This window comes from Ursus arctos, unplaced genomic scaffold, assembly GCF_023065955.2.
Source record: "Ursus arctos isolate Adak ecotype North America unplaced genomic scaffold, UrsArc2.0 scaffold_25, whole genome shotgun sequence".
Taxonomy (NCBI): domain Eukaryota; kingdom Metazoa; phylum Chordata; class Mammalia; order Carnivora; family Ursidae; genus Ursus; species Ursus arctos.
In genome coordinates, this window is record NW_026622930.1 from 4,865,143 (window position 1) to 4,890,187 (window position 25,045).

The 25,045-nt window shown below is 47.6% G+C and overlaps 2 protein-coding genes across 17 annotated transcripts in view; one reads left to right on the forward strand and one right to left on the reverse strand.

The window, feature by feature from the left end:
* Positions 1 to 10,566, reverse strand: part of WDR25 (WD repeat domain 25) — a 140,081-nt gene extending 129,515 nt beyond the window's left edge. Inside the window, exons 1-4 of one of the 11 annotated variants that reach the window (XM_057318668.1) lie at positions 10,395 to 10,481; positions 9,845 to 9,994; positions 9,383 to 9,518; positions 6,464 to 7,310 (exon numbers count right to left, since the gene is read on the reverse strand). In XM_057318668.1, the coding sequence (XP_057174651.1) occupies positions 6,464 to 7,270 (807 nt within the window). In that variant the 5' untranslated portion in view covers positions 7,271 to 7,310; positions 9,383 to 9,518; positions 9,845 to 9,994; positions 10,395 to 10,481. The other 10 variants (XM_057318666.1, XM_044389927.3, XM_057318667.1 and 7 more) reach the window with 10 other exon arrangements.
* WARS1 (tryptophanyl-tRNA synthetase 1) overlaps positions 10,528 to 25,045 on the forward strand; it is a 32,103-nt gene continuing 17,585 nt past the window's right edge. Inside the window, exons 1-5 of one of the 6 annotated variants that reach the window (XM_044389933.3) lie at positions 10,578 to 10,627; positions 15,412 to 15,589; positions 16,312 to 16,489; positions 21,595 to 21,808; positions 22,783 to 22,891. In XM_044389933.3, coding sequence (XP_044245868.1) covers positions 16,376 to 16,489; positions 21,595 to 21,808; positions 22,783 to 22,891 — 437 coding nt within the window. In that variant the 5' untranslated portion in view covers positions 10,578 to 10,627; positions 15,412 to 15,589; positions 16,312 to 16,375. Of the gene's footprint in view, positions 11,612 to 13,019; positions 13,132 to 15,411; positions 15,621 to 16,311; positions 16,490 to 21,594; positions 21,809 to 22,782; positions 22,892 to 25,045 lie in introns of those variants that run through there. The other 5 variants (XM_044389931.3, XM_057318673.1, XM_057318674.1 and 2 more) reach the window with 5 other exon arrangements.

Below are 25,045 nucleotides of genomic sequence, written 5' to 3' on the forward strand. Positions count from 1 at the left end.
GGTGGGTGCCTCTTCCCTGCCCCCAGACTCACTCTCCTGGCCTCTTCAGGTATGAAATCGCTCCTCCCCATGCTGCCAGAGGCCCAGACACAAAACGCGCTGAGAGCTGGCAAACTGCTGTCCGATTCATTTTCTTCTATCACATTTTAAACATGATCAGTTTAGAGACACAGACCCAGCCCTCCAGTACATGCTTTCCAAATAAATGTGCAGTTCATGAAAAGGAGGCAGGTAAATAGCCTGGTACAAACAAACCCAAAAAACTTTGAAATTTTAAAAGTATCTATCTCAGAAGTACTGACATTGAACACTTGGAAAAACACGTATCTGTAGACAGATTATTAAAAGGTTCACAAAAAAAAAAAAGACATGAAGTTGGAAGACTCTGGGTGACTCATCTTTTTTCTAATTGTTTAATCAATAAAAGAAGAGGAGAATCAGGAACATGTTTTTCAGTCCCTCCCATATGCTAGGCACCGCGTTGCATCTTCTCACTTCTACATAGCAACAGCCCTCATAGGCAGCCATCACACCCATTTTACCAATGAGAAAGCTGGGGAATCAGAGAGGCAAAGTGATTTTCCCAAAGTCACACAGCTACCAAGCAGCAGATACGGAAGAGAAACCCAAGGAACCCAAGGGTCTCATATGACAATAGCACCTTTGCCAATGTATTCAAGTTCCACTCACCAGACACAAAGCTTTTAGCTCAAGCCTGGGTGTAAATCAAAGCCTATCTTGCCCACACTAAGGCAGCAGAAAAGACATTTATGGATAGCCATGTTCACTGAAGTACTGGCCATTTCAAAAACAAAAGCAGGTAATGATAAAAAAAACAACACAGAAATGACAAAGCCAAGTCTTGAATTTGACATAGTCATTAAAAATACGTTTGGGGAAAGTTTTGGGGTTTTTCTGTTTTTTTTTTTTTAATGATTTTTTATTATGTTAGTCACCATACAGTACATCCCCGGTTTCCGATGTAAGGCTCGATGATTCATTAGTTGTGTATAACACCCAGTGCACCATGCAATACGTGCCCTCCTTACTACCCATCACCGGTCTATCCCATTCCCCCACCCCCCTCCCCTCTGAGGCCCTCAGTTTGTTTCTCATAGTCCATAGTCTCTCATGTTTCATTTGGGGAAAGTTTTTAATAAGATAGAAAAACACCCCTTACAAACAGCACAAAAGACGTGGGGTGGAAGGAGCAGAATCAAAACTGCACACATTCTGCAGTGAGCCCAACTCTGTGAACAGACAGGAATGGGGGGCTCCAAACCAAGAAAGGCCCCCAGTGTTAGTGAGGCACTGACCCGGGGTTAGGATTATCAATGATTTCTGTTTTCTCCTTCATTCTTCATATCCTCTACATTTTGATAGCTTTTTACAATAAGCTTTTATTACATTCATGATCAAAAATGAAGCTTTTTTTTAAGTATCATAGGAAAGCCTGTTATTGAAAGAATTCCTAAAGCAAACCATTTTGTAAAGCAAATGAGGAACATCTAATTCATACATTTTATTTAAAATCCTTCTGTGTCTCAGAACTCTGAGTCTGATGCATGGACGGTGGTCCCTAGAAGCAGGAAACACGTCAGATGCCTGTGAGAATGTGCCCGGTGCCTAGCAGAGGGCTCTGCACACGGGGCCGGTGGCGAAGGCTGCCTGCGTTTGGCTGAAGCAGACCACGTCTGTACTTTTTCCAACGGCTTCCAAGTCTGAATTCTACCTTTACGTGCAGTGGGTATTCAAACGTATCGAGCCAAATGAGGACACAGGGAAATGAAACGAGCGGATAAAAGAGTATTCGTGCTGGGATTACAACTGTGAGAAACAGATGCGTGCTATAGACAGGGGCAGGAAGGGATTATCAGGAAAGAAAACAGAGCATCGGTGCAGAGTGATGAGTCATTGTTTTATCTTACTTAATTTCTCCAGCTGTAAATTTTTCAAAACTAATATAAGCATATTTTACAGCTCACAGAACATTTAGAACTTATTAAAATAAGTATCTTTCCACTGTAATGTGCCCAATTGAAATTTATGAATTCCAAAGCTACATTTTAAGGAGATGAAGGAACTGGCACTTCACACTCTTTAGATTAATCAGATGGATTGTGTTGTTTTTCTCTTGATCAGAAAAGAAATGATATTTCAGTAAATGTTACCTTGAATCAAGGATTCTTTCACATTCTAGAAGCTTGAGTGAGCTTATATTAAGTCTTACTATGCCCCCTAGTGGCAAATAAAATCTGTGCACTTAAGAGACCACCCTTTCCAAAAGGCTGGAAATAAAATTCAAAAAAAATTTTTTTAATCTTTACTGATCAGTTAGCATGTACAAAACTTTGTGCCAGGTGCTACGGAAAATACAAAAATGGGTCTGGCACAGTTTCCATGCTCAAGAGGCTCAAAATCTACAAGGTGTGGCAGTTCACGGCTACACAGACAGGATGAGATGCCACTTCGTGGTAAGAAGGAAGAAGACTCCCGGGGAGAGCAAAAGCATGAGCACACAGGAGGTGCCTACTATGTGCCAGGCACCGCACCAGAGAGTTCACATCCAACATTGTATCTTCTCCGCAAAAACCCAGTAAGTCAGGCACAGTCGTCTCCACCTTCCATACACTGGCTGAGGTTCGGAGAAGTAACTTGCCGGAGATCACACAGCCAGTCATCAGCAGAGGAAGGATTCAAACTAAGTGCTGTGACCCCAGCCCCCAGGCTCTTCCCTCCTTCCTCATGCAGTGGGGCTCAAGAAGGCACTCTGGCAGGCCAAAAGACAAGGGGAAAGGCACCCTAGGAAGGAAGTGCAGAGTTGGGGGGCATCCTGTCATACCCTCCTCTTCTAGCTCTTTCCCCACTGCACTGTCTGCTCTCCACCCAGGACTGGCCTACAGGGAGCCAGGACTCCTACCAGCACCCACAGCCTCATACCCACTCCAGACTCAGCATCCACACACCTCCCACTCCCCCTCTCCACCTCATGGGCCCCCAAGATCTGCCGCGCCACCCACACTCTGACCCCAGGGAGGGGGAAGAACATCATCCTACCTGGGGCTGCCAGCTGCACACCAGGCTACACATGAACCTGAGGCCCCAGCAAAACCAAGGCCTCAGCCAGGACCTCTCTCCCCAGTTCCCAGCCCTGCTCCCACCTAATCCCCAATCAGTTTTCCCATCCCAGTTCCTCCAGCCCCTGCCACACATTCTTCACACTGAAAAGGTGCTCAAAATCAAATTGCCAATTAACTCTGTCACTGAAAACTGTCAAATATCTTAAAGATTTTTTTTATTTTATTTTTTTGTCAGAGAGAGAGAGCGCGAGCACAAGCAGGGGGAGGTGCAGGCAGAGGGAGAAGCAGGCTCCCGCTGAGCAAGAAGCCCAATGCAAGACTCCATCCCAGGACCCCGGGATCGTGACCTGAGGCAAAGGCAGACAATTAAGCAACTGAGCCACCCGTGCATCCCAACTGTCAAATATCTTAAAGCAGCGAGGATCCTCACCCAACCATTTGCATGTATGGCTTATAAAAGCCCTTCTTTTTCAAGACCCCACAGGAAGGAGGAGGTCAGGAGACACTGACCCCAGCAGCCATGACAGCAGCCGCACCCTGTCCCTGGACCACCTCCAATGCCACCCCTGCAGCCTTGCCATGAGGGACGGACAGTGCAATGGACAGGACTCCCTGGAGGCTGTCAGGCTGAGCAAGAGGCCAGTGCCCACATCACCTGCAGCACACACACCACCTCCTTGGGAAGGGCAGGCACAGCAACTGCACCCGGACCCACTGAGGGCAGTTCCACAGCAAACGGCCCAGGACCCAGGTCTCAGTGAAAAAAAAAAAGCAAGGCTTTTCTACGCAGTCCCTCCACCTGAGCGCCTGAGCAGCTTCCCAAGCTGGGCCAACTGCGCCCCCTTCTGGTCACAAGGTGTCACAGCTAGTTGGCTGATCCAGGGTCCCCTCCATGGGGACGTCCACACATCCCCAGTGCATAGCACCTAGCACACTCCTCTACTCCACGAACACCCACTACACGACTGAACACACACAACACCCAGATCAATGGCTTCACTCAGATGTGCTCTGTTTAGAAAACTATACTACATTGGGGGTGCCTCTGCTTAGGAAACCTAAACTTGGTGGGCAAAAGTGATCAAAGCAGGGCCCACAGAGCACCTCACTGATGCTGGATGCAAACCAGTCCTCACAGGGCTCCAAGCCTACCCCTCGCCATCAGGAGACACGACCCCGCAGATGGGCAGGCAGGTGGCAGGCATCCGCTAGGGCATACCTGCTGCCCTACGTCCCTCCACCCATCTCTGCCCACAGCAACCCAGCCTGTCCTTCGACACCTCCTGGCAAGGCTGCCTCCTCCTCCAGTCTGTGCTGCCAACATCTATCAGATGGCCCCCTCCCTCCAGGGTCCTAGAAAGGGGCTGTCCATGCCCCTCAGGTGGCCCACCTGTAATCTAACTACCCTCCACAAAACTCGAACATGTGCTTGGCATTAGACTGGGTGCTTCAGACACACATGCCTGGACATCTGTCCCACCTTCGAAGTGCCAACCACAGGTCTCGTAAGTTTGTTTCACGGGGAGGAAACAGAATCTGAGAGGTTAAGTGTCTTGCCCAGGGTCACAAGACTCCTGGGGATGGAGCCAGACCCCACAGGCCAGATCACTCTAACTCCAGCCCACATCTAGGGCCAGCCAGACACGGCCTGGCACTACACAGGCCCCACACGAGCCCACCAGAAACCCTCTGGACGTGCTCCTGACCAAAGGGCCAAGTCCCCACTCTGCTCCCCATGGGTGCTGACTCTCAGGAAGGAGCACTGAGAAGCCCCAGCACTGTGGGATTGAACCAAGCATGTTACAGTGCACACCAGGGACACCAGAAGCCTCCTGAGCAGACCTGAGCCCCCACCCTCACAGGAACAGCACCAAAGCCCAGCGTGTAAAATCCCCGGGCTCCACGCTAAAGGCGGAACATGGCACTGTCCCTGCACAACTCTATTAGCCTTGCCAGAAGAGAACACAGACAAGTCGATTCAGGACTCAAATTGGCCACTTAAAAATGACACCCATCGGTTTGGCTCATTTCAAAGCCTTCGTGGTACTTCGGCTTCCTTTCTTCATTTCAGAAAATGCCTCCTAGGAGAAAAGCTCAAAACATCACTTGCAAATACGATGTCCTGGGCAGGACAGTTCCAGAACTGTGAGGAAAACAGACAGAGGAAGCTGACATTTACTGAGCACCTGTGGGATACCCAGCTCTGTGCCGGGGTTTTATAAGCCTTTTTCTCACATGACCACATGACGCAGGAATAATTAGGCCCTTTACAGATGAGACACCAGACTCGGAGTGGGGCCAGGCGACCAGCTGCTCCACAGCAAAGCTGGATCTGACGCCACGTCCCTTCAACTCCAAAACCATTTTCTTTCCAGGAAGCTGTGGTTCAGCTCGCATTCACTTGGCACCTACTACATATAGGTGATGCAAGGTGCCGAGGAGAGTGAGGAGGAGGGACAGAGTATAGCCCAGGGGGGCTGGAGACAGGTTACAGGAGGTGCGACACACGGGCTACGCTACATCCCTGTGTATTTGGGGCTTGCTTACTCCAAGTCTGCATGACCTCAGTAGCTTTTAAAATAAACCAGCAACAATGAAAAAAGAGTTTCTGTATAAACCGAAGTCCTCGGCAGGGCATCCACAGCCATTCCTGGTCTGGCCCCTGCCTACTTCCGCAGCCTTGGGCCCCTCACCCCCCACCAGGCCCCTCAAAACTTTTATGGCCAAGAACATCCTTCTGCCCCAACTCACCCCCTTCGCCAAGTGAACCTTCCCCTCCTTCGGGAAGCCTTCACCAAGCCCTCCCAGCCTGGGCTGCTGTCCCTCCCAGTGGGTTCACGGAACACTTGTGTCCCACTGGGAATCTGGTCCTCACACTCCTGAGCCCAGGGCTGTGAGAGCCTCTCTACTTGTTCATGGCCCCTACCACACCACATTCCTTGAAGCCAGGGACCAGGTCTGTCTACTTCTGCTCCCCTGGCATCCAACACAGCACCTGACACAGAGATGGCATGGCTCAACACTCCACGTGGCTCCCAGGGGCCCAGGACTTGTCCTGAGCCTGCTTTCCTCTCCCTTTGTCTGCCCTCACTCAGTGACCTCATCGCCCAGGGCTCCGGTACGTCTGCACGTTCTCAGTGCCTCCACGAGGGATAAGGACTAGCATCCTCTGGTGGCCTAAGCAAGGCAGCATCAGGGGGAGGGGACAGAATGGACCAGCAGTCCAGGGTGGGCCACTGAGAAGCCACTCCTGAATGCAACAGGGAGAATTAAAGGAATTCCCAGAAATGTTCAGCATCCCTACCTCACTGTTGTGAAAAACAAAACACCCCAGCACTTTACTTCTAAGAGTCCCTGAAAAGGCAGTTTCACTCAAGTCTTACCTTGAAGGTTTTATCCATGGAAGCTGAGAGAAGCATGTGGCTCTTAGCAAAGACCGGACACCACTGAATGCTGTTGACAGGGCCCCTGTGGCTTCTCAGGTGGAACAGCACTTTCCTGGGGATCGTGGTTTCTTTATATTGACTGTCCAAATATGGCTGAATAAACTCAGACACTCTGGGAGTCACACAGAGAGGAGCCGGGGCACGCCCTGCAGACGGACCCTGGGCCTCCCCATCTTTACTCTTGCCAGTTTCCATGCTTAATGCCTGTGACTGTCGTAGTCTTTTTGGGGTGTAGGGCACGATACAGTCCTCACACCTTTTCCTCTGAAGAGAGTTGACATTTTTACCCGGGGTTTCAGATTTGGTTTGGGCACAGAAGGATGGTTCAGGGGAGTGGTAAGTTCCCCAGGAGAGTTTAACCTGCCTAAAGCGGGCAGCTCCCAGGGGAACATGGCCAGCTGGAATGTGACTAGTCCACAGGGAAGGTCGAGGAGGCTTATCTGTGGGGAAGGTGACATCAGGCTCCGTCCTGGGCCACTGTAGCCTCTGGCTGGGACAAGATCCTGGGTCACTTCTCCAGAGCCGAACCAGTGGGAGACGATGGCCAGCTGGGTCTTCACAAGAACCATGCTCTGTGGGCAGCACTGCCCCTTCTGTCACACCTGCAGCTTCAGATGCAAAATCCTGCCCAAAAGGTTTGAGCACATCAGAGGTGTCTTTCGTCTGGCTGGCAGCATTAAAACTTCCCACGGGCTCAGTCTCAGCCTCTGACTCCGAGTCATCATAAGCCACCAACGAAGCCATTGAAGACACAGTTTCTTGCTGTCCTTCAAGGACAAACTACCTGAGACCAAACAAAGTCAAGTGTCAGAAAATATGCATGGAAGAATATTTACCACCACGTGTAATTAAAAGAAAACATGCCATACCTAGCAAATCCACAATTGGAAAACTCTAAGAATAAACATATTAAAAAAGAGAGCTTTTCTACACACCAGGCATAATTAGAAGATTTAATTTTTTTAAATGAAGACTATGGGATATGTGTGAATAATTTAAACCAAAAATTAACAAGATCAATAAGAAAACTAAAACTTTATTGAAGACATAAAAAGAGGACCTCACTAAATGGAGATTGGAAGCCTGGACAGAAAGAGTCAGGATTTTAAAGATGCCTTTTGGAAGGTCAATTTGGGCCTTTGAGGGTAGGTCTGAAAATACTAAAATGGAAAGATGTCCAGAACCCACCAAGTGGGAAAAGCATGTCACCCCTACCTTCACCCACCCCTTGGGCTCCAGTGCCTCCTTTACCGACTGTCTAGATATCCCATCTCAACGATATGCCAGTTGGGGAGACAGACCCACAACACAAGACCACGGCGTTCGAGGCACCGGTCCCCCCAATTCTGAAGGTATGGTCCAAATCTGCCAGTTTCACTCCAAACACACACTCACGCAGCAGTGAATCTCCCCTTTCTAAACAATTCTTTCTATGGGGCTCCTGGGTGGCTCAGTCGTTAACCGTCTGCCTTCGGCTCAGGGTGTGATCCCGGAGTCCTGGGATAGAGCCCCGCATTGGGCTCCCTGCTCTGCTGGGAGCCTGCTTCTTCCTCTCCCACTCCCCCTGCTTGTGTTCCCTCTCTCACTGGCTGTCTCTCTGTCAAATAAATAAATAAAATCTTTAAAAAAATAAAAAAATTCTTTCTGAAATGCTGAACCATTGTACACAATAAATTGCTGCCAACTAGTTTCTGAAAAGAAGTCCTTCAGTCTGGAGTTCAATTCTGTGCTTTCAAGAGGAAGTACAGTCGGGAGGAAAACAAGGATGCCCAGCACATCCAAGACAGCAGAGGGCGTGGTGGAGCAGCAATAATAGCCACGCACCAAATTCTGAGATGCCCCAGGTGCCCTACCTCAGTGTACCACAGAGCTCCTCCTCCCCATATGTGGGATCAGGTCAGCGCCAGAGATTCCCTCTGGGTCCTTTGTTAAGCCACTCAGCCTATTACCCAGCTCTTTCCCTAGACAGTAGGTTTCGCATCCCCTGGAATCCAGCCATTTCACCCCATCCACGCCTTTCCCCCAAAGGGTGCCCATTGCCTGAAGGGCTCCACTGCCCAACACATTATGTCATCATTCAACAAATGTTGTCTACCTCCTCCAAAAATCCCACCACCCCCTTCCCTGCATCCTAATCTAGGCAGATAACACCTTCCACACACAAGGCCATCGTCCAAATAAAACTTATATAATGGAATAATTATAAACTAGTGGACTGTGCTCTGCAAACTACTTGGCATTTCTGTTCTCTAAATACTTAGCCTGGTCCGCTCAGACATCTCACCTGTCTCAACTCCTGTGCACAGCATCACACCCCACAGCATGCCATTCCTTCCTGTCACAGGGAACCCACCAGGCCCCCCTCACCAGGATGTCTGTGCTCAGCCATTAAGATGGATTCCCACCACCTAGCTGTCTGCAGCGGTTGAGGCCGATGGCCAGAATTTAAAAAGAGGTCTATGGTGGGGCACCTGGGTGGCTCAGTCCGTCAAGCATTCAACTTGATTTCGGCTCAGGTCCTGATCTCAGGGTTGTGAAATCGAGCCCCATGTCAGGCTCTGCGCTCATCGCAGAATCTGCTGGAGATCCTCTCCATCTGTCCCTCCCCTCCTCTCATCCAAGCTCGCTCTCTCCCTCTCCTCTCTCTCTAAAATAAATAAATCTTAAAAAAAAAAAAAAAAAAGAGGTCTATGGCAAAACAACGGAGAGCAGTGGGATGGGGGCCCATTAGGCCACTTCCTAACAAGGCAAGGCAGCAAGGACTGAATGAATGCAGGAGGGTGGATGATAAGGCCCCCGATACTACCTGCTTTGCGTACATTTCGCTGGTTGATTCAGCACTGATGGGCTACTCACCAAGCCCCACAGCAGGCACCAGGAACACCACAGCAAGCCACACAGTCAGCGATGGCCTGCGCTCACCATGTTCACATGCAGTGGGAGAGACAGACCACAATCAAGTGAAATACAGGGTGTCCAGTAGTAAGAAAACCTACAGAGAAAAGTAAAACAGAGGAGAGTAGAGGTGTTGGTGGGCTTGGGGTTGCAGTTTCAGGGCGACCTGAGACAAAAGGTGACATGTCAGCAAGATTGGGAGGAGGGGAGGGAGCAGAGGTGGTGAGAAGCCCTGGAGAGGGAACCAACAAATCAAACGGGGCGGCAAGGGTGACTCAAGGAAAACTGGGGAGAAGAGTGGGAGCCACTGGGAACGGAAACTTCAGAGGAAGAATGTTTGCTGCCTTTTATTTTTCTAAGGCAAATGGGGGGAAAAGGAAAATTTTTCATGGTGGGGGATATCCAACCAAAAGGAACAGGTACCGTGGGAAGAAGCGGTAAGGGCGCTGCAGAAGACAGAACGAGGGGAGTGGCACTGCGAGTCACTAGCAGGTCAGCTCCACGAGGACAGGACTTCCCGTGCTTTGTTCCCTGTTTGGTCCCCAGCGTCTAGAAATATTTGTGAAATGCAGCCTGGGGGGATGGGGAAACAGAAAGTAAAAGAAATAGAATATTCTCATTCAGCAAACACGTCCTGATTACCTACTCTGTGCCAAGCCTTATGCTGCGTCTGGTGTGTACAGAGCTTAAACACAAAACACGAATCCTGCGCCGGAGGCCACAGACTGAGGAAGGCAACAAAGAGACGACCAGGGATGGGTTTTGAAGGATGAATAGAAGTTAGCCGAGCTGTCAGGAGCTCGAGGTAGGGCGGGCCCAGAGTTCTGCCCGTCCGGAAGGCAGCGGCGATGAAGGACGGGCGAGGGACGGCAAAAGCCCGCACTAAGAGGCGCGGAGCACTCAGGCCGCCCCCGCCGCCGCCGCCCGGTCCCAGGCCCCTCCCGCCCACGGGCCCGCCGCTCACCACACGCACCGGAAGCGCTCGGTCCTGCCGGAGGCCGTCCGGCCTGCACTCCGCAGCCCAGGTGCGTTCCGCTGGTTCCGGGGCCTCCAACCAATCATCCGCGGCCTCCGCCCCGCCCCCACGCGAAAAGCCAATGATGGGGCAGCCTGGCCGGAAGTTGTTCCGGCCGGACGGAGTTTCCACGGACGCCTAGGAGGCCACCCGTGCCTGAGCCGGCGGTGCTGAAGAGCCCGGCTGGGCGGGTAAGTGAGGGGATGAGGGAGGGCGGGAGGCCGGGGCGGCGCCGGATGACCTGGCTCTTCCGCAGCCGCCTGCAGGCGAGGGCCCGGAGTATCCTCCTCAGAGCCCGGCTCGCTGCCCGCCGGGTTCTGGCACCACGAGGGGCGCGGAGGCTGCCACGGCGCCCCCCGCCCCCTTCCTCCGAGCGCCCGCGTCCCCGTCTGTCGCCCGCTCCCGCCGGCACCGACCCATCCTCGTCTTCTCCCTCTTCCCCTCCCCCAAGGCGAGAGGCCCCCACTTTGAACGAGTGTGTGCCACGTGCTGGGGGCTTTGCCTGTAGTATCGCACTCAGTCCCCTCCGCGGTAAAATTAGGCGGCTTCTTTATGCCCGTTTCACAGATGAGGAACCCGAGGATGAAGCAGAGAGGTAATGGCACTTGCCCAAGGTCCTGACACGAGAAAATGCCCAAGCTGGGATTGAAAGCTAGGTCCGTCCGACCCCAGAACTCATGCTCTTTCCCACTGCATTGCGCTGCCTCAGTGAGCAGCTGCGGGGAATTCACAGTCGCCTTTCCGCCTTCCCACGATTACATGTGAACAGTTACTCATGTTAATACAGAGGGTGGGGAACGGGAAGAGGGTGAAGAGATTACATGGAGGCCAATCTGGGGTATGGGCTGGCTGATGCAACGACCGGCTAATGTCTCGGTCTCCACCCAGCCCCCCCACCCAGCCCACCCCTGATTGGACAGTCTCACCAAGGAGGTTGGTCAAGAATCTCAAGTGTTTCTGAGAAACTGAGTAATTTATTAAAAAATCCCTACGTGCAAATAGCTGAAGAGTGGGGTAAACAGGAAAAAAAAAGAGAAGAGCCTTTTTCTAAAAAAGAAACTGAAAGAAATAGGGGAAGACTATAAAAGAAGATCTCTGGCTGCTCGGGGCAGTCTCAGCCACTCAGCTGCCCGGCGTGACCAGTGGCCACCTCTGCAGTGCCTCCCACATCCTGGGTATGTATTGCCATCTTTGCCAGGCTTAGAGCTCATCAGCCTTTTACCAAAACGCTGAAAACCTTGGTTTGGGGGTTGAGGGACTGTCTCTTTTAGAATCAAGGTATCGTGCATTGTATCTCATGCCGTTGACCCAAAGTTCAGGTGATTCACAGCTTCGAAGGGGAATAGAGGTATTGGGTGAGCAGTTCTGCCTGTTTGGCCTTATATCTTGACTTGCAGCACCTCCGCGTTGGCTCTCACACATGGTCTTCACTGACAAGGTGGGACAGGGAATGGAAAGAATAATTCTGGAACCACTTAACAGAACATGACAATGACTTGGGCCATCCTGAAATCATCTCACAGATCAGAATACGCTGATCTACAATTTGGAGAAAGGGGGCATAAACACAGCCAATTCCAGAGCAGCCGGGAAGAGCATCATTTCTGGATGCCTGGGATACCACTGGCATTCCAGTGCCTTACACCCTCAGCATCCTAATGTGTTAGCTCTCTCATCGTCATACCCAAGAGTATCTAATGCCTGGCTTCATAGAAATGCATGTCTTCTTTGCCGTTTAAGGTAACATGCATTTTATTATTTGAAGGGAAAAATAACCTTTTTTCTCAGTGTTTAACAAAGAAAAGGTGGACATAACCTGTCCCAAGGGTTGAAGTGTTAAAGGATTCCTTGCTCCCCAGAGGTCGTTTTCTTGTCATCTGGGGACTTGACGGTCCAAAGCCATTGTCAAGCACACTATGGGGCCTGGACGTGAAGGATGGTATCCTACCTCCCGGTAGTGTTCCAGGCATCCAGAAACAATGCTCTTCCCGGCTGCTCTAGAATTGGCTGTGTTTATGCCCCCTTTCCCCAAATTATAGATCAGTGTATCCTAATCTGTGAGATGATTTCAGGATGGCCCAAGTCATTGTCATGTTCTTTTAAGCGGTTCTATAATTCTTTCTATTCCCAGTCCCAAAACCACCCGGTTTCTTCAGGTGCCTGTTATGCTTCTCCAGAACAACGGAACCTTTCAAAATGAGCACAAGATGCAAGATCTTTAAAAAGAGGAATTGAGAATTAATTTTTAAGAGCCTTTTAGCTTTCTCCTTAAAGGTACATTAGGGTCTGCCATGGACTATGCAGTTTTGCTCTAATTCCCAATACTTTTTTCAGAGGAGATAGGTAACTCCACAGATTATAGCTTTGTTTCTTTGTTTTAGATTTTACTATTTGTTAAATAGATAAAACAACTCTCTAAACAAAGATTCAAAACTCTATTTGCACTTCATGCAGTAAACACTAAGACAGTCGTCCATAGAATTTTGGCATCTCGGACCCCTTTGAAAAAGTAACCTGGATATTCTACTTAGAACCATGCACGTACCAGTGTGTATGCAAACTGTTGATGTCATTTCAGAAATGCTGAACTCTGGGTTAAAAACTTCCGAAATTAAATATCATTCTAAAAGTTAACAAATAAAGGAGTATGTCGACCAGATGTGAGGAAAAAGGAGAGCGGACACAAGAAATGGGGGTAAATGGATGGGTGTGTGAACTAAGAGATTCTGTTCTGTTTTCCTGTCTTTTTTTTTTTTTTTAAGGTTTTATTTATTTGACAGAGACGCAGCAAGAGAGGGAACAGAAGCAGGGGGAGTAGGAGAGAAGCAGGCCCCCCACTGAGCAAGGAGCCCAAAGCGAGGCTTGATCCCAGGACCCCCGGGATCATGACCTGAGCCAAAAGCAGACGCCTAACAACTGAGCCACCCAGACGCCCCTGATTTCCTGTCTTTCAAGAGGTTGCATCACACACACATACACACACGTGCACAAGATTTATCATGTGGATGGGTCCCATGCACCGTTTGCCTCTTGATCATGAGAGCGAGGAGACCTTACTTGCTGTTTCCTCATCAGTTTTGGCTTCCATGTGCTTCTCAAATGGAATTCTGCTTTGGGAAAACATATACTTCCCTACAACAGGGACCCTAAGTGCAGGCCCCATTCGTCTAGCTCAGCCTCTTCAGTTACCTGTCCCATTGCAGGGGGAGATTATCAGTCCAAGGCACACCCAGTTATTGTACCTGGTACTTCCTTTAGGAATTTTTAAGGCTAATGCTTTTGGTTATACTCGCAGACTTCAGAACCTTACTGCTGTCACTCGTCCCCTTCTATGCTAGGTACCACACTTTTGGAAGGATAGGGATAAACCCAAGGGAATTCCAAAGAGAGCGACCAGGATGGTAGGCAGATGCTAGCAGTGGGTAAAGAAACCAGACGTGGGGTTTGAGACCTGGAGAAGGCACCATAGTCAGCCTGGCCCTTCCCAAATCCCAGCAGGCTCAGCACAGTGGCAAGATGCTAAAAATGAGCCTTTGTCAAGTCCACGTGGGTGAAAATCCACCTTAAGCTGGAACAGGCACTTGCAAAGATAACATGAGAGGATATAAACTTGAGAGGGAACATTGAACTGGGTGACTTATGAGATCGATAAATTCAGTACATGTTTGTTGATAAGTTGCTGTGTATCAGGCATTAGAGGCACATGAAAAAGTAAAACCCAGGGCTTGCTTTCACTGTCTGGTGGAAAAGACATGAATAACTAAATGCCGTGTGAGTGCCGTCATCAGGTTACTAACAGAATGTTGGGGATCTCCGACCAGTCGATCAGCTTGGCCGCAGAGGTGCAGGAATCAGGAAAGGCTGCAGAGAAGAGCTGAGGTCTGAATTAGTAAAATAACCTGCAGTCTGCAGGCGGATAGGGGAGAGTATCACATTCCAGGCAGGGGGAGCAGCTGGAATGCTGAGAGAACACATGGTTTAGGAGGGCTTTGGGGTCAGATCCTGGCTTAGCTACACTGGCAGTGGCACCTCAGGGGGCTGTCCTGACTTCCCTGAGTCATCTCATCTGCTAACACAGAGCATATACCAAGCCATCCAACTTTGAAGGTTAGACAAATTTGGGATCATGTGTAAAAGAACTGGACGTGATGTTTGATCATTTGTGGCTAGAAGTAATTTTCATCCCTTTGATTATAATTTGATACGGCCTGGGTGTTTTTCCTCTCCAGTGCTAGTCAGAGGTTCTTCCGCATTCCTTCTTTAAGGCCTCCCTAAACTGTGAGCTTTGTTATCTGAAGTATTTATTTCACCCAGCTTCCTTTTTCTGGGAATTGAAGTGATTCTCAGCAAGGAGGGAAAAGAAACTGGTTACTGTCTCATCCTGGTTTCAGTATTATGCTGTCATTGATTTATATGAAGATTAATCTAGGTAAAATTTACATCCTTCTTAAACATTTAACAAAATAGTAAAAACAAACTACCAGTGGGACCAATGCCATCCTGGACTGGTTATTTACCTGTGCCATGACTCTCCATCCCCACAGCAGTCCCGCAGGTGGTGTTACCGTCAGTCCCACTTTACACTTGAGAGGCTGAGACTCCTCACAGTTAAGTAACGTGTAGGACAGTGTTGGAGAGGGTGAGCTGTAGCTGCCTGAGTTTGTATCCCATCCCTTCCACTTGTGTTATCTCGAGGAAGTTCTGTAACCTCTCTGTGCCTCAGTTTGCTCATCTGTGAAATGGAGACAACAGATCTCTCTCCCAGGGTTGCTGTGAGGCTTCAGTGAATGGATGTTAAGGTGTTAAGAAAAACAGGTGTGGAGGTGCTGGAGGTTGGTTGCCCTGGCCCAGCCCATTGTCATTGTCCTCTCCTCGTTCAGGGCCTAGTGGGAAGTTGTAAACAGAGCTGGGGTTCGGCCAAGCCCTGGAGTCCTAACAAATAATACTCATAATGGATTTATATCTTGCTTTACAGTTTATGGAATGCTTCCTTCTAGTTTCTCCTCATTTCTGCTCATAGCAGCCCTTGAGGTAGCTGAAAAGGATCCTAATTGTGCCACTCTCTAGACGAGGAAGCTGACATTCAGAAAGGGGAAGTAACTGACCCAAGAGGAAACTGATTGTGGCCAGTCTCTGCTCCAAGGCAGCATCAGGTGGCCTGCCCTGTGTCCCACCTTCTTCAAGGTTAAAAGTAACAAATGATAAAAGGTGCAGGTACACCTTTTTCAGAGGGCTGCAATAGTAAGACAGCGTGTAGAATGGACAGGCTATATATCCTTCTTTTTCTCATTTGGATCCCAGAACAAATAAGGCCTTACCCTCATCTTAGATAAGGCCTTGTCCTCACTCCAGACCTTGTTTAATCTGAGAACAGACCAGCTGGCCAGCAGAAGGAGCCATTTGCTCAGTGACCTGTTGGCTATGGCTACAAGGGCGTGGGACTCATCCCCAGTACAATTAAGATAAAGAGTAAATTGCAGTCTGCCAAATGTTTTTAGCACTGGTGAACTTAAATTTGTTAAAGCACTTTGGTACTTGCTCCATGCACAAACATGAGTCTCCCCTGGGTGCTGGGAACTGGCTGAGGCACACTTGGTCTTAGTCGGAGGGCTCCTGCCCCCAGTGAGTCCTAGCAGTTCCTTCAGTCCTCATGACTGGCATCTGTTCGTCCTCTCTTCTCCTTTTTCATGGCCCCAAATTTCTGCTTATACTTTTATTAATGTTATTTTATCCGTGTCCTTTATTTTAACTCCTCTCCAACCTTTTTGGAAAGACGAAGGACTAGGTAGATGCAGGAAAGGTAAAACAGCTGCAACGGCTTGTTAATCAATCCCTCCCTCCCTTCCCACTCTCTTCTCCCCCTTCTTCCCTACAGTTTTGTCTGGACCACGGAGCAAATCTTCCAACCTCCTAGCCAGCTGTAAACCTAGGTCCAGGAGATGGCAGACATGCCCAACGGCGAGCAGGGGTGTGCCTCCCCGCTGGAACTGTTCAACAACATAGCAGCTCAGGGGGAACTTGTGCGGTCCCTCAAAGCTGGAAAGGCGTCGAAGGTATGTGGTTTTGTTGGGTTCTCTACACGTGCATCTGGGCCAAGTCTGAGGTCATGTTACCCAGAACAAACTGTTCTCAAGACTCTGTTCCCTCAATAACTGAGGTATTTTGGCTATAACTGTAAATTCATTTTCTCCTTCATTGATGCATGTAGTCTAAAGAAAAGCCACTGGAATCCAGCAGTCATCCACCCTGCCTGTTCCCAGAAATGAACATTTCAGTCCTTTCAGCTGATTCTCTCTCAGAATCACACTTTTATATTGCTCCTTGTTGATATTCAAGTTTGGGGCTTTAAGTGTGGAAGATGAGTTAACACTTCTGTCAACACTTCATCCCTCTGATGTCCCATGCATGTCACAGTGTCAGCATTGATGCTCTTCTGACTGCATAAATGCTACTGACGTCTGACCCATTGAGTAGAATATGAGTGTTTTTCCTTTCCTGCGCTGGAGTTGGTATTTGTCTTAATTCCTGTCGGCTCTATGTTTTTGTGTACTAATGGCAGTAACTCTCCAGGCCTCCTCCAGTTAGGTGAATCTCCTCCCGAGGCACTCACATCAACCAGTCTGCAGCTCATCTCCAAAAGGTCTCTCCCAGGACCTCCATCTGCTCAGACAGACTGCTTACTCTCACCATCCACACTGCCCACCTTAGGCCCTCCCCTCACCTCCCTGTTGGGTCTCTGTTTCCTAATCCTGTCTCACTCCTCCTTTGTTTACTCTCTTGACAGAGCAAATCCTCCAGTGGTCTCTGAAAAAATTCATGCCAAATAAATAATTTAGGGAGATCTTGCATGTCTGAAAGTATCTTTATGTAATATTTGATTGATAAGCAAGGGTGGGTATGGAATTCTAGGGGGGAAGTGATTTTTTTCACGGAATTCGGAAGCCAGTGGTCTATCTTCACCTAGCTCCCTGGGTTGCTGTGGAGAAGCCAGAGGCCGTTCCCTTGTTTTGTCTCTGGAAATTTGCTCGAAGATCTCTTTGTTCCAGTGTTCTGAAATTTCTTGGGATGAGTACATCCTTTCTAACTAGAAACTTGCAAGCCTTATTCTGAGAAATTCTGTTGTTTCTGATTTCTTCTCTCCTGTTTTCTCTGTTTGTGGATTTTTTTCCCCCCAGAAACTTATCTTCTGCTTTTATTTTTTGACTTGTGCTTTCCATTTTGTTTTCTTGTTGTTGTTCTTTCAGGTATATTTCCTCAACTTCTTATGTTGCCCTTTTTTTTTTTTTTAATATAAGTAAGCTCCTCACCAGGTGCCCCTTCCTCCACTTCTAATCCTCTAGTTGCTTTTCATTTATCCTGTTATTTTTAACTTCCATGAGCTCATTTGCTTTCTGAATGTTCCTTTCTTCATTATACTCCATTCTCGTTTCTTAGGTACAATAAGTATTCTTTTATCTCTGAGATCTTGATGCTGGTTTTTCTGATGTTCTCTGTGGGACAGAGGAGCTGGGCTGTGTGGCCATCCCTGACCTTCCCTGCTCCCAGTGCATTGCCCCCGCCCCTGCTGTGCAGAGCTCCCCCAGTCTAGAAACTTGTAACCTGACCTCCCTGGCACAGGATCTCTGGCTGGGGAGGGGGGACAGGGGTGGAGAGCCAAGCAGCTGCTTCTTAAACGGAATTTCCACCTGTGCCCCTGTTTCATAGCCCACATTCACCTTCACTTCCACGGATGCCCCAGTCCCGGGACTCCTAGCAGCGTAATTCCAGTGTTTGCATGACATCCTCCCGTTTGTTCTGCTCGGTCCATGGCCAGGCATCCCGCAACTCTATAGCTTCCAAAATCTTGTTGCTGGCGTCCTCTTGAGGTTGTGCCTTTCTGAAAGGTCTCTCTGCTGTTGTTGCAGGATGTTTCAGAAGTGTAATCCGTGCCGTCTGCATCTTTAATGCACGTGAGCACTGCCTTGTATTCTGCAGTGCCTCCACTCTTAGGTCACTCAGCTCCTTCATCTCCATCACTTCCTCATCCATCACTTCCAACCCCTGTTGTCTCCTTTTCAGAACCCCCCCCCCCGGGTCCTCCCCAGATGGGGGTCAACCATCTCCCACCCATCCTGGCAGTTTACCTTGACTCTTTGGACCCCAAATACTCCATTCCACGTTAAAAGAAATAAATAGTACTGAAAGAAAGTGATATCTCAAAAAAGGAGTTGGTTAATCACAGGAAGAAGTTTATACATCAGATAGGACTCAGTGGATGAGACTAAGTTATTTTTTAAAAATCTGAAATAAATAAAGGACCCAAATGTTAATCATTTGCTCTTTAAACCCATTTTTGGGAAACTTGACAGTGGTATCAGTGTTGATGTAACATTAAGTTCGAGTAACACTTAGTAAGTGTTTTTAGTTAGCAGTTCTTAGTGATCTCCAGTTATGTTCATTATTAAACAAGCAGTACTTCTTAACAGTTTAGAATTACTCTTCCAAGTGTGTTCTTTGACTTATGCAGTCAGCTGACTCTCAACAAGAGAGAGCAGAGGTTGCATGATAAAGTCGGAGTTAAATGATGAATATTCAGAAGTAAATTCGACCCTGGAATGTGTTACAACAGAAGCACCTGATATTTTAGAAATTCACTTTATGCAAAGTGAATTACTAGAGCCACTTTGGGAACTCTGATACAGTGAGGGCACCGTGGGCTCTTTCTCCAGCTATCTCTGCCATGTGTTTCAGCTGTGGTCCTCAGCGTACTTCTTTGCTCTATCTACTGAGGGAATAAGACCTCCTGCTTTCAGTAACAGCTCGCCAAAAAGCAGGGTGTCTCCTGGGGGGATAGGTCAGAATCTAGGGAGAGACTGTAGCCAGGGGCATGAGCAGTTTGGGCAGGACTCAGGAGCTGACACTGGTTCACAGAGGTTAAGACAGAGAGCAGAGCCTTTTTTCTTGTTCTTTTACTTTACAATAAACTTTTTTTTTTTTTAAGATTTTATTTGAGAGAGTGTGAGAGAGAGGGGAGATCACAAGTGGTGGGGCGGGGGGCGGGTAGAAGGAGAAGCAGACTCCCCGCTGAGCAGGGATCCCGATGCAGGACTCAGTCCCAGGACACTGGGATCATGACCTGAGCTGAAGGCAGATGGTTAACTGAGCCACGTAGGCACCCAAAGTAAACTTTTTACATTGAACTGCATCATTTATTCAGAAAGGTATAGAGCTCATAATCAGCTTACTGAATTTTCACAAAATGACCACAACTGCGTAACCAGCGTCCAGATCCAGAAACAAGATAGGAGCATCTGGAAGCCATCCTCAGGCCCCTTCAGTCACTGCTCTACCCTCCACCCTAGGCCTCCACCATAGATCGTTCTCCCTGTGTTGGAACTTTAGATAAAATCAGATTGTACATAGTCTTTGTTTTGTTTTGTTTTTTCCTCTGCCAGAACATCAGCTTCTAAATCCTGTTTGAGTGTTCTGGTCCATGTTAGATTGGGAACAAGAAGATAGACAAGGCAAGCTTATCTGTCCATTTAAATCGCACTCTAGACTACAGACAGTTTTCGAGCAGGGACACTGGTTAAATGTGTGACTTCCAAAGAGCCTCCTAGTTGTAAACAGAGTTAGAGCAAATAGAGTATGAAATGTCAACATAGCCAGTGATAAAAGGGTATTGACTAGGGGTGCCTGGGTGGCACAGTCATTAAGCGTCTGCCTTCAGCTCAGGGCGTGATCCCAGCGTTCTGGGATCGAGCCCCACATCAGGCTCCTCCGCTGGAAGCCTGCTTCTTCCTCTCCCTCTCCCAACTCCCCCTGCTTGTGTTCCCTCTCTCGCTGGCTGTCTCTCTCTGTCAAATAAATAAAATATTTTTTTTTAAAAAAAGGGTATTGACCAAAGTGTACTTCAAAGCAGGCTCATTCTTCCCACGGATAATTCAATAAATCATGCTTGCTAAACATTTGTTGCACTGAGTTTAGGCACTGCAGAAATGAGTAAAACATACTTACCTATCCCTCCCGGGCAAATACCCTATCTCTTATGGGAGGTATATCCACGGAGTTACTGAGCCCACCATTCTAATTCATTGTAATAATGAATTCCAGGTAGTTTCAGAGTTGGAAACAGAAATCCACGTGTGCAGAAGCGCCCCGCAGTGACAGTTCTCTGTGGCTCCGGGGCCGCATCTGACACAGCCGTTCCCTCCGAATGGAGGTTGGTGATGTGTCTCTCCACTTAGGAAGCCCGCTTCATAGAACATGATGTGTACGCTCTAAGTGGGAATGTTTGTACTTCCTTTGGCAAGCAAATTGGCCTGTGTATTCTTTGTGATCTAATCCAGCAAGGCCAGTTACAGGAGCAGAGCTTTGGGGCATAGCATGACTAACCTGCCTAATTGGGCCTGCTCTTCCAGAGGCCAGCCTTCATGGGTGGCTCGTGTGGGCTTCTGGAGCAGGAGGTCTCTACCAGATTTCTAGGGTACCCAAGGATATATTTTTACATTTGTTTTTCTCATGCTTATTTTTAAACACTTAGTATGCAAACACTTTGGACAGCTTGATAAGACTCCAAAATACAGTAATACAACTATTTCCCACTACATCCCTCCTTAATTTAGGACTTGAAAGCCTGTGCTTTTCCTTGCCTTTATCTGCTTCCCTGATGTCTAGAGTTGCTGTTACTGTCCTCAGTGGCTTTATTTAGGCTTCCACAAATACTCATCTCAACTGCGTAGAACGTAAAAACAAGGTCCGACGTAGAATTCCTTATATTCAGTCCGGGGAGCTTGTCATACATGTTCTCTGGCATCAGTGGTGTTTGAGAAATCTTTAGCATATTTACTGTGTCATAAATAACAGTGTGTTATGTCCATTTGTCCCACAGTGTTTGTGGTAGTAATCCATAGCACTAGAACAGCACAAAAATAAGACATTCAGGCCCATGACTTGGTGTGTGTCCATGGGCAAGCTCCTTTGCCTCTCTGAGTCTCAGAGTCTTCAGCTGGAACAGCACAGTGACAGTGCTGCCTGCCTCCGAGGGGTGTGGTGAGGCTAAGGAGGGAATGAGTGTGAGGGCATTTAGCACTGTGCCTGCCACGTCATAGCAGTCACGTTTAGCAAAATATTCGCTACGGTGGTATTTTTAGCCTTCATCCTCATTTCCTTTGTCCAGGATGAAATTGATTCTGCAGTAAAGATGTTGTTATCATTGAAAATGAGCTACAAAGCCACCGTGGGGGAGGACTACAAGGCCGACTGCCCTCCAGGGAACCTGGCATCTGGCAGTGATAGTGGCATGGACGCCGCAGAAGCTGAGGAGGATTTTGTGGACCCGTGGACAGTACAGACAAGCAGTGCCAAGGGCATTGACTATGACAAGCTCATTGGTATGTCCTGGGAGCAGCCCCAACTGACACAAGTGATTCCCTTGAGTTGATCCCATTGGTGTTTTTTTATTTTGAATTATAAACCCAGTCAAGCTTCAATGCCAAGAAGAAAATAGATCCTAAAATCTTTTGGTCATGCAATACATTCCCAAAGCGTTCTTTTTAACTTGAATAACAGTGTGAAACTTACTTCAAAATAACAATCTATAGTAGACAGCTTAGTAGAAGTTTCTTCCTTTTCTTGCAGATTCAGAACTTGAGGAAAGGTCTATTAGAATGGCGTCTTTGCACTCATTTCAGTCACCTCTCAGTGGTTAAAGTCAGGAATGGATTACCTAAGTCTCTCTTCCAGTGATACTGACTGTGGACCTAAAAAGCTGGAAGTCACCTTAAGAAGGGGGATTCCTCACGGGACAGGTGGCTACTGGCAAGCCCCTCCTTGCGGGGCTTCCTGCTCACAGAAGTCCTTACTCTGGGATGACTGGTAATCACCAGTGAAGAGGCATTACTGAGATGTTTTTATCAAAGTCAAAAGCCATTTTCCATAATTTAAGTATAGACCATCAATGAGGGAAAATTCGTTTGAAGACATGTTAATTCAATGCAGCAATTAAAGAATAGTAAAATTATGGTGTCAGTGTCCACAAATTATACTTTAGTAAGCAACTGGGGAGGGGAGATGTGAAAAGTTGCTAGCCAGACTGAATTCTGGATATGTTTCCCGTCAGAACAGCATTTTATTCTATCATTTGTTGCCTGTTTTGCTGGTTGTGATCTCAGCTGTCCTTATTACCATGAAAGACATTTGACTTTGGGTTGAGAGAAGGGACTGGGAGCAGAAGGCCCAAAGAGTCTGGGTTCTTTAAGATTGTATACAATACACTAGTTTTTCCCCTTCAGTAATATCCGATCACCAAACCTCACACCACCTAAGATGGCCATATCTCCTTTGTCCCAATTTTTCTTTTTTCCAGTTCGGTTTGGAAGCAGTAAAATCGACAAGGAGCTGGTAAACCGGATAGAGCGAGCCACGGGGCAGAAACCACACCGCTTCCTGCGCAGGGGCATCTTCTTCTCACACAGGTCAGGGGCTTCCCGCCCTCCTCTCCTTTGAATTCCAGACATGATTTGGAGGCTCTTCCCTCAAGCTGCCTGCTCCTATGGGGACAGTGATAGCCAACCATCTGAAGATTGGGGTCCACCTTCTGTCCATAACTGGCTGTGGGTTCATGCCCTGTCCCTTCACCCTCAGACCCTTACTTTGTTCATTTATGAACTGTTCACTTCACAAAGTAGAGGTCACATACACAGCAGATGAGATTCATGCCAGATTATGCTCTATAAATCAGGTCATAGAGACAAAAGAGATTAATATGTCCAAGTTGAACATTTCCCACGCGATAAGCAGTGGCTTCCTGAAATCCCGTGCCCTCTTCCTGCTATTGTACTGGCCCACTGATAAACCCTATCAAAAGAGAAACTAACAGAGTGTACCTGGAAGAGACTATCCCTACCCTAGACTATAAATTCTGTGCAGATAACAATCAGAAAATGGGCAGGTTCCAAAAGTGTTCTTGCCATACCCAACCCACAGGTTAGCCCATTTTATTGTCCATGGTAGGGTGGTTCTGTTCTGCTTGCTCTGCACGGTTATGGGAGAGCACACACAGGACAGAACTTGGCAGCCTGCCAGAACACTTCAAATGTCATGTGCAGAAAACTCCAAACCCTGCTCAGCCCTCCTTCTGAACAGAATATGATCAAAGCTTTTTACCTTCATTAAGACTTAATTCACGTTTTTAAAGTATACAATTCACATTTTTAAAGTGGTCTTTAGTATATTCATAAGGTTGTACAGCCATCACCACCACTGTCTAATTCCAGAACATTCTCACCACTCCAGGAAGAAACCCAGTCCCCCTGAACAGTCACTCCCCCATACCCCAGTCCTCACAAACCACTGGCAACCATTGTGTTTTCAAGGTTCCACCGTGTGGTGGCATGTGTTCATACTTCCCTCCCTTTTATACCTGAATAGTGTTCCACAGAATAGATACATCCCATTTTTTTGTTTATCCACTTATCAGTTGCTGGGCATTTGGGTTATTTTCACTTTTTGGTTCTCAGTAGTGCTGCTCTGAACATTTGTGTACAAGTTTCTGTGTGGACATGTGTTTCCATTTCTCTTGGTGGGAACAGAATTGCTGCATCGTAAGGTAGCTCTAGGATTTTCTGAGGAACTGCCAAGCTGCTGTCACGGTGGCTGTCATTTTGCATCCCCACCAACAATGCACAGAGAAGGGTCCCAGGTCACACCCTCACCAACACTTACTGTTTCCTACTTTGTGTTTTTTTATAGCCATTCTAATAGGTATGAAGTGGTTATTTATTGTGTTTTGATTTATATTTCCTTAATAATTCATGACATTGAACATCTTTTCATGTGCTCATTAGCTATTTTTATGTATTTTCCCCCCAACTGCTGCCCCCACCTTTTTTCTTTTTTTTTTTTTTTTTAGATTTATTATTTGAAAAAGAGAAAGAGAAGCAGGAGGAGGAGGGGCAGAGGGAAAGAGAGAGGGGGAGAGAGAATCTCAAGTGGACTCCCTGTTGAGCGGGGAGCCCCATGCAGGGCTCTATCCCAGGACCCTGAGATCATGATCTGAGCTGAAACCAAGAGTCAGACGCTTAACCAACTGAGCCACTCAAGGGCCCACCTGCCTATTTTTATATATTCTTCGGTGGAGCATATCTGTTCTGATCCTTTGCCTGCTTTTTAATTAAGTTGTTTGTCTTTATATTATTGTTATAATAGTTCTTTATTCTGGATGCTGGTTTCTTACCAGATACACAGTTTGCAAATGATTACTTCTGTAATACAGATCGTCTTTTTACTTTATTGACAGTGTCCTTTGAAACACAAAACTTTCTGATTTTTATGAAATCCATTTTTTCCCTTTGGTTTCTTTTGCTTTTAGTGTCATATCTAAAAATTATTGCCTAATCCAAGATTATGAAGATTTGCATCTGTTTTTTCTTCCAAGAGTTTTATGATTTTGGCTCTTACATTAAGGTCTCTGATTCATTTTGAGTTAATTTTTTATATGGTGTGAAGTAGGGTCCAACTTCATGTTTTTTGCATGTGGATATCTCGTCCCAACACCATTTTCTGAAGACTGCTTTGCCCCTAATTGAATTTTCTTGGCACCCTTGTTGAAAATCAGTTGACCATACATT